Raw genomic sequence first — 8,395 nt, 5'->3', positions numbered from 1 at the left:
CCTAACACTAGGTAAACACAATTCCTCTTTGATCGCAACATCACTACGGTTAGACCAGCCTGGCCCAGCCACCAGTGTCTTGCCAATAACATATTAATTCTCACACACAGTAATTGTCAGGGGTGCTGGCTTACCCCACCTCAGAGGTGAGGTGATCATGGGTCACTTATTGGGTGATGGTGACAAGTTATTTCAGGCAGTTAGTGTTGGGGAGAGAGAAAATCGATCTTGTAGGTTGTTCTCTTTAATAGGTGCAGGTATGTACAGTACAGTTCCACCTACAAATGTCAACATATTCTCTGATGCCACTCTTGGCCATCTTAATACTAAAGTCTTCAATATTTTGTCCACTTGTAGGACATACCGTGCGGCACGTTCTTCCCCGCATCCCAAACCCAGCACGCCACCTCACCTCCGTCACAGAGCATGCTGGGTAATACCATTACTCCTTGTTCCATAAACAAATTTCTCAATAATAACAAACCCTTTTACTGGCCAAGTTAGAATAATTTTACATATTTATCTCGGGTAACTGTTATCACACAGACATAGGTTTCATCCTTACAATAATATAAAACATTAACCAGATATACAGGTATAACCTCTATTTATACCATTAACCCTTTAGAGGTCAGTGGCAAACTTGGGTATTTTTTCCTGGATAAGACCAAATGTTTTTATTCAGCTGAGAGAAACCCCTGACCTCCAAAAGGGTTTCAGCTTATCTTGAATAAGTCTACTGTACACTTATGTGTGCTATACTTTGTTTCACTCAACACTGTACTTATGTATGTTAGGTATACAGTGACGTACACCTGTAGTATGTTGTATACCTCTACCCTATATGTCAGGTATACCTGTAGTATGTTGTATACCTCTACCCTATATGTCAGGTATACCTGTAGTGTGTTGTATACCTCTACCATGTATGTCAGGTATACCTGTAGTGTGTTGTATACCTCTACCCTGTATGTCAGGTATACCTGTAGTGTGTTGTATACCTCTACCATGTATGTCAGGTATACCTGTAGTGTGTTGTATACCTCTACCATGTATGTCAGGTATACCTGTAGTGTGTTGTATACCTCTACCCTGTATGTCAGGTATACCTGTAGTGTGTTGTATACCTCTACCATGTATGTCAGGTATACCTGTAGTGTGTTGTATACAGTACCTCTACCATGTATGTCAGGTATACCTGTAGTGTGTTGTATACCTGTACCATGTATGTCAGGTATACCTGTAGTGTGTTGTATACAGTACCTCTACCATGTATGTCAGGTATACCTGTAGTGTGTTGTATACAGTACCTCTACCATGTATGTCAGGTATACCTGTAGTGTGTTGTATACCTGTACCATATGTCAGGTATACCTGTACCATGTATGTCAGGTATACCTGTAGTGTGTTGTATACCTGTACCATGTATGTCAGGTATACCTGTAGTGTGTTGTATACAGTACCATCTACCCTCACATTACTGATAGTTATATAAAGTGATACATTAATTATTTACCAATACAGTACACCTGTTACTATTGATTACACTTACTACAAACTTTCAGTCCCTACGTGAGCATTATATAAACTTTACTCTTTGTTAAAACCATAAATATTTCACAAAAACAGTTTCAGAATTCTTCCTTAACAAATTCTAGTTCTTCCAGGCACTCCATCTTTAAAGAAGATTGGTCAATTATCTCAGGCCCTGGTGAAGCTTCTGTCTCACAAATGACTGAGAGTGGATCATAATTAGTTTCCTTTTTCACTCCTTCAGAAACACACATCTCCACTGTTGGTTGGCAAGACAAGCTCAAGTCATGGTGCAAATCCTGGCAACTTTCACCTTCATAGTGATTAGAATTGACCACTTGGTCAGTCTGGTAACATCTCTCTACATGTAATATTAAGCTCTCTTTCTCTTTACAGTCTTTCATGCATCTTACACAGTGGAAAAGCTTTTCTGAGTGAACTTTCTTGTGTTTTACTAGAAGACACCTTTTAGAAAAGCCTTGATGACATTCTGAACACTGATGTTTCTCTCCTGTATGAATTCTCATACTATGTCTCAAAATATCCCGTTTACTTTTAAATTCTTTCACACACACATCACACTGATAAGGTTTCTCTTCTGTATGAACTCTATTATGATTTATGAGACAACTTTTATCTGCGAACCTTTTAAAACATTGTAAACACTGAAATGGTTTCTCTCCTGTATGAACTCTTATATGTCTCACTAGGTGAAATTTTTTTTTAAATTCTTTAAGACATTCAGAACACTGAAATGGTTTCTCTCCTGTATGGCAACTCTTATGTCTCAAAAGATCCTGTTTACTTTTAAATTCTTTCAGACACACATTACACTGACAAGGTTTCTCTTCTGTATGAATTTCCATGTGTGTCACCAGGTTAGATTTTTTGTAAAATTCTTTAAGACACTCAGAACACTGAAATGGTTTCCCTCCTGTATGGCATCTCATATGTCTCAACATATGCAGTTTACTTTGAAAATTTTTCAGACACACATCACACTGATAAGGTTTCCCTTCTGTATGAACTTTATTATGATTTATGAGATAAATTTTATCTGAGAACTTTTTAAAACATTCTAAACACTGAAATGGATTCTCTACTGTATGAAGTTTCACATGTCTCACTAAATCACGTTGTCTTTTAAAACCTTTATAACATTCTGAACACTCAAATGGCTTCTCTCCTGTATGATCTTTCACATGTGTTACTTGATGTGATTTTACAGACAATTCTCTGGGAGACTCTGACTGTTCCTCTGAGTGACCTTCCATTATAAAACTGTGTGTATTGTGTGTTCAAAAGTTTTAGTGACACTTAACTGGCAAACTGTTTCCTCCTACAAGAACTATTAATGTCTTGTTACTGTTAATTATATTTGACAATAAAAACTGAAACATAAATCAATAAGTGAATGTGATTTACTGACACTGATGTAATGAAGCTGAGATGGGAGGACAGTGAGGAGGTAAGTGTGATGGAAGATCCAGTTTGTGATGTGACTACACCATTATTAACAAGGTTCCTCTATACCTCTTTGAACTAAATGTGAAAAATGGTGTAAAGAATGAGTTACACATATAACTATACTTGTCATTAACACACACTGTTTATGACTTACAACATACACTAAAGAAACACTCAACAGGGAAGTGTACAAAAATTATATATTGTACATTATTGTTATATGTACAGTTCCTCTGATGTACAGTAAACAATAATACTCAGGCTGATATACTACTGTACTTGTGATGGCTGGTAAACAATAATACTCAGGCTGATATACTACTGTACTTGTGATGGCTGGTAAACAATAATACTCAGGCTGATATACTACTGTACTTGTGATGGCTGGTAAACTTTTACTACATGTGACAAAAGTCTTATGAGGGGGTGATCTTCACAACATATTTCCACAAAGAATAATAATTTCTTGTCTACTTGTAATTCTTTCGTTCAGTTTATAATACTTTGTCTATGTCCACTGTTCTTAACAGCTACACCCAACATAATGTTCTACCTTTCCTAAATTCGTGACCAACAAAGTCACTGTTGATTATAATCTAGGATTGTCAAACAGAACCCAAACACTGTAAACAGGCAAGAACTCGGTGATGAATTTGAAGCAAGCAGACAAGTGCAAACAGTAAACTTCTATATAGTACTGCACTGAACTAAACAAATAATGTACTGGAAAACTGTTTTCCAGTCAATGCCACAATATCCTGGTCACTGGGATCTGATAAACACCCTTTGTGACCTCTACCCCATATGGGGTGCACAATAAACTAGCAGCTGTCCATGGCAATCAGTGTTGTCACAATTTACTGCTTCTCTTCCCACTGTCATTTGTTTTTTTCACTCCATATCTGTGGAAAATAAAGAAGAACATATTAGTGAAATAATATAAGTAAGAGACTTCCTTTAAATAACTGAAGATACACCTCACCCACACACAAAACACCAGTACAGGTTGCACTCCAGAAATACCTAATGTTAATAAAAACGATCACTAAAGGAGGGATAACAGCAAAGGGCGAACAACAGGGTTAGCTTTCTCGTAGGACGGGGTCACCGACCTATAGTGACGTTCTCAGAAGACTGCAGCCAGTGTTGAAAATAATTGTTGGTCCCAGTTTGGTTAATCCTCTGGTACACATGGCCATGGTAGGAAATCTCACCCCCCCCCCCCATTAATGGGAAAGATTTTCCCATTATAATAAACATTGGGTAGAGCGATTCAGAACCAAATTAAACAAATAGAAATGTATCTGCCAGCCCACGAGGCTAGTGGGAGGAACTTAGGTGGTTGATAGGGTGTGTGCGGGTGGTGTAGAGGTGTGTGGGTGGTGTTGTAGGGTGTGTGTGTGTGTGTGTGTGAGTGGATGTTGGAAAGTGTGTGTGTGATGTAGGCATGTATGTGTGATGTGTGGGTGGTGTTGGTGTGTGTAGCACAGAGTGGGTGTATAAAACAGGACGTCCACTACTTACCAGCCATCTCCACTCTCTCCTGAAGTATACGTATATGGGAAAAGGAGGAAATCCCCCAATTACAAGGCAGATCGGTCAGACTGTGGCAACTAACGTGGGCTCTCGCTGCTGTCCGTACCTGACAAGATTATTGCCCGAGTCCTCCTAAACAAACTTCTTCCTGAGGCAGAAACCTTCCTCCCAGAATCTCAATGTGACTTTAGACCATCACGAGGCACCACTGACATGATCTTTGCTGCCCTCCAGATACAGGAAACGTGCAGAGAACAGTGTCGTGACCTGTACATGGCTTTCATCAACCAAACCAAGGCCTTCAATTCAGTCAACAGGGAAGCCCTCTGGTGGACCCTCAGCCGGTTTGGATCCCCCCAAAATTCATCGCCATTGTGAGGCACCTCCACAATGGCATGAATGCCAATGTCTTGCACAATGGCACCTAGTCTGAGTTCTTCCCCATCCAATCAGGGGTTAAACAAGGGTGTGTACTGGCACCAACTCTCTTTTCCATTTTCTTGGCTGCCTTCCTTACTCGTGCGAGTGCCAATTTAGTTGGCGAGCTGGACATCGAGTACCGGATGAAGAGTCTTTACAACATAAGACGAATCCAGGCAAGAACAAAGGTAACAGCAGCTTCAGTTACTGAACTTTAGTAAGCAGATGGCCTCACCCTTGTTGCTCACACTGAACGCGACCTACAGGAGATCCTGAACACCTATGCAGATGAGTATGCACATTTTGGCCTCGAGGTGAATGTACGTAAGACTCAGATTCTCTTACAGCCTACCTCGGTTCAGACACACCTCCACCATCCATCCATCTTAACAGTACAGAGTACTACCCTCTCTAATGTTACCCACTTTTGGTATCTCGGCTCCCACCTGTCCACCACAGCGGACATCGATGAAGAGGTTCAGCATCTGATTAGATGTGCATCTCAAGCCTTTGGCAGACTCCAAAACCATGTCTTCAGCTGTAGGGAGCTGAAATTGTCTACAAATTTCCACATATATCGAGAAGAGGTCCTCCCCACCCTGCTGCATGGCAGCAAGACATGGGTGACATAAAGGAGGCACCTCAAGGCACTTGAAAACCTTCACCAACGTAGTCTACGTTCCATCCTCCGAGAACAAATGCCAGTATTCTTGCTGACACTAACTGTAGGAGCATCGAGGCTACCATAATCCATGAAAAACTACGCTGGACTGGCCATGTTACCAGCATGGACGACAGTAGACTGCCAAAGCAGCTACTTTACAGTCCTCAAAGGAATAGTAAACGTAACGCCGGCAGGCAATTTAAAAGGTATAAGGATAGTCTTAAGACAAACCTGAAAAAGTGCCAAATCGACCCCCTCACCTGGGAGTCGATTACTCCACATCGTAATGCTTCGAGGAGCACCAAACGAGAAGGTGTCAATACTTTTGAGTTAGTCCGACTGCAAACAGAGGCAGACAAGTGCCATTGCCAGAAAGATAATTCCACCGCCCCTCCCACACTTGATTTAACGCTCCTTTTTGTTATGAGAACAGGTTTTGGGGGGGGGGGGTTATATTTAATTTAATTCAGGTTAGCTTAGGTTAGGTTAGGTTAGGTTAAAACAGTGATTTAGAAGATGAAGTTATGTAAATATTTGTTTGGGTGTATTTAGTCAGATATGAGTAAAACACAACTAAATACATAAAAACTATTCTCATGACAAAAAGAAGCCACAGTCATTTACTGCCTCATGCTGTAATTTTAGGTTTTTTGTTAACATGAGAGTACGCTGGGACCGAGCGGGTCACTTGTAAACAGATGACAGGCGGTGACTTGGCACATTTTTCTAAGAGTATTTACGGTAAATAAATATTTATTCACTTACAAAGCACATACAGACACCACATTAGTGTTATATGATCAGTTTTTCCATCGTGCTTTACCCTGCAATTTCCCTCATCCTTCATGCCCTGCCCATTACAGGTGATTTATGATGGGAGAGAAAAAACTAAATACTGATACTTAAAATAAACAGTTGTCGCCTGATAAGAACATCTGTGGAAAAACTTACCGGGTAACAGAATCGAACATCTCCTTCTGGTGGGAGCAGTTTCCTCATATATTGTCGGTGGATATTTTGCCGTGACCGTTAAGTTCCCACTAACGATATTTTACCGGGAGTGAGCTTTGATTGGTTAATCATCCATTACCGGGGAACAACGGAGAACTATATCTGACCGCGACTGGTGGCATTTGACATTTACTTCTCAGTGAGACGATGTTTGTGTAGCTATAAACATACTTAACCATATTATGTTGAGCATGGAAACTTGTTATTAAAGAGGCAACATTTACTAGAACCTAATAGAACTGGGGTATTATTTTACTTTCACACAACCATTGAATATAATTATAATTATAAGACTTTTCTTCTAAGACGTTTGACCTCGCAAAAGACTTATATAGGCTGGGGACCGGAGCCCCTCGGTTATGAGGTTAGGTTAGGTAATTTTTAGGTCATTTGCGAGGGAAACATTTTGGAAGAAAACTTGGTTAATAAAGAAAACTAACCTGCTAGGGCTCTATAGCGCATCATCTCAAGTCCACAAAATGACTAAAAAATCACCATATCATAGTAAGTTCTTTCTGTTTAATATACCGGGGAAGTTAGGTAAGGTTAGGTAGGTTTGTTTAGTTAGGTCTGTTCTTCATAACCCACAAATGTTAAATAGCGTTTATTTTAAAAATATCCATTTTTTAATCTTTCCACAAAGTACAACAGTATAACAATGAAGATCCGGCGTTTTTAAAATTGTTTTCAATCAATTTCGCTCACGGGTTAGTCCTATATAATTACCGAAAAGTGTCTAAAGATTGTATAAAAATGTTAAGAGCAAAGATAAAAAACAAATACTCCATGGTTATCCACTTATAAAGATTTACCAGAACCTGACCTAACCAACCAAAGAAACCTGCCTAAGTTTACCTAACTTCCGAGCCGGAGGCTAGTGCACTCACGGTAAAATAGCATTAGTAGGAACTTAGCTGGTCACGGCAAAATGTTCAGTTATAAATTACCTATCTTGTGTGCTGAGATGTCCTCAAGTTACTGTTTCAGGAACACAACTGTGTAAACAAATACTTTGGTTACCTGTGTTGTGAGTTTTGTTGTAAGAGTTGGACGGTCAACTTGTACCACTGTGTCCTCCTTGGCCCGGACACAAGTGTTATCCTGTATGATCCTCACTACAGGTGTCCTCCTGTACTAACACTGGACAAACCAACCGCCCAGGCGGCTTATATCAATAGGCGGTTAACTTATAAGTAATATATATTAATAAATAAATAAACCTTGTAGGTCAACTTGTACCGCCAGGCTCGTCTTTGTTGTGACTTGTAAGATGGTTCCTGTGCATCAGCTAGTGTTGCCATCTACAAGTTTACATTCCCGCTAAATGAGACTCCAAAACCCGCTAGATTTACTCCTAACCCTAGGTGGTAACTGTACAGATAATAGCATATGTTACCCTCTTTATATATACCGTATATAGATATATAGACAATTAAGCTGATTAATATATATAAATAGATAGAATGATATATATATATATATACATTATATATATATATATATACATTATATATATATATATATATATATATATATATATATATATATATATATATATATATATATATATATATATATATATATATATATATTGTAGCGTACTGTATGTGGCCAGTTGTCAATTCTCTTATTATGGGCACACAAACGTACGTACATGTAGATATCTCACACTCAGGAATGAGGTAGGATAGAAACTCACAATGCGCTTTCTGTATATATATTGTTGTAGAGCGCAGTGCTTAGGAGTGACTAGGTGAGGAGAAA

At 39.2% G+C, this 8,395-nt stretch overlaps 1 protein-coding gene across 2 annotated transcripts; it reads right to left on the bottom strand.

Annotated features, from left to right (window-relative positions):
• Positions 1 to 1,347: 1,347 nt before the first annotated feature.
• On the bottom strand, positions 1,348 to 7,920 carry LOC121862060 (gastrula zinc finger protein XlCGF8.2DB-like). 2 transcript variants are annotated; one of them, XM_042359992.1, is made up of 2 exons: positions 7,652 to 7,920; positions 1,348 to 3,902 (listed from the first exon to the last, which is right to left on the bottom strand). In XM_042359992.1, exon 2 carries the CDS (start codon positions 2,805 to 2,807, stop codon positions 1,632 to 1,634), a length of 1,176 nt encoding a protein of 391 aa, XP_042215926.1. In that variant the 5' UTR covers positions 2,808 to 3,902; positions 7,652 to 7,920; the 3' UTR covers positions 1,348 to 1,631. The 2 variants fall into 2 exon arrangements, with proteins under 2 accessions (XP_042215926.1, XP_042215927.1); XM_042359993.1 differs by having other exon boundaries at positions 7,852 to 7,907.
• Between the last annotated feature and the right edge of the window lie 475 nt (positions 7,921 to 8,395).

This window comes from Homarus americanus, unplaced genomic scaffold (assembly GCF_018991925.1).
Source record: "Homarus americanus isolate GMGI-L3 unplaced genomic scaffold, GMGI_Hamer_2.0 scaffold25013, whole genome shotgun sequence".
In the NCBI taxonomy this organism is placed as follows: Eukaryota; Metazoa; Arthropoda; class Malacostraca; order Decapoda; family Nephropidae; genus Homarus; species Homarus americanus.
This window is presented reverse-complemented; position numbering and strand designations above follow the sequence as displayed.

Bases quoted from the DNA above. Each gene is read 5' to 3' on its own strand.
- LOC121862060 (XM_042359992.1), bottom strand. From the start codon at position 2,807: ATGGAAGGTCACTCAGAGGAACAGTCAGAGTCTCCCAGAGAATTGTCT.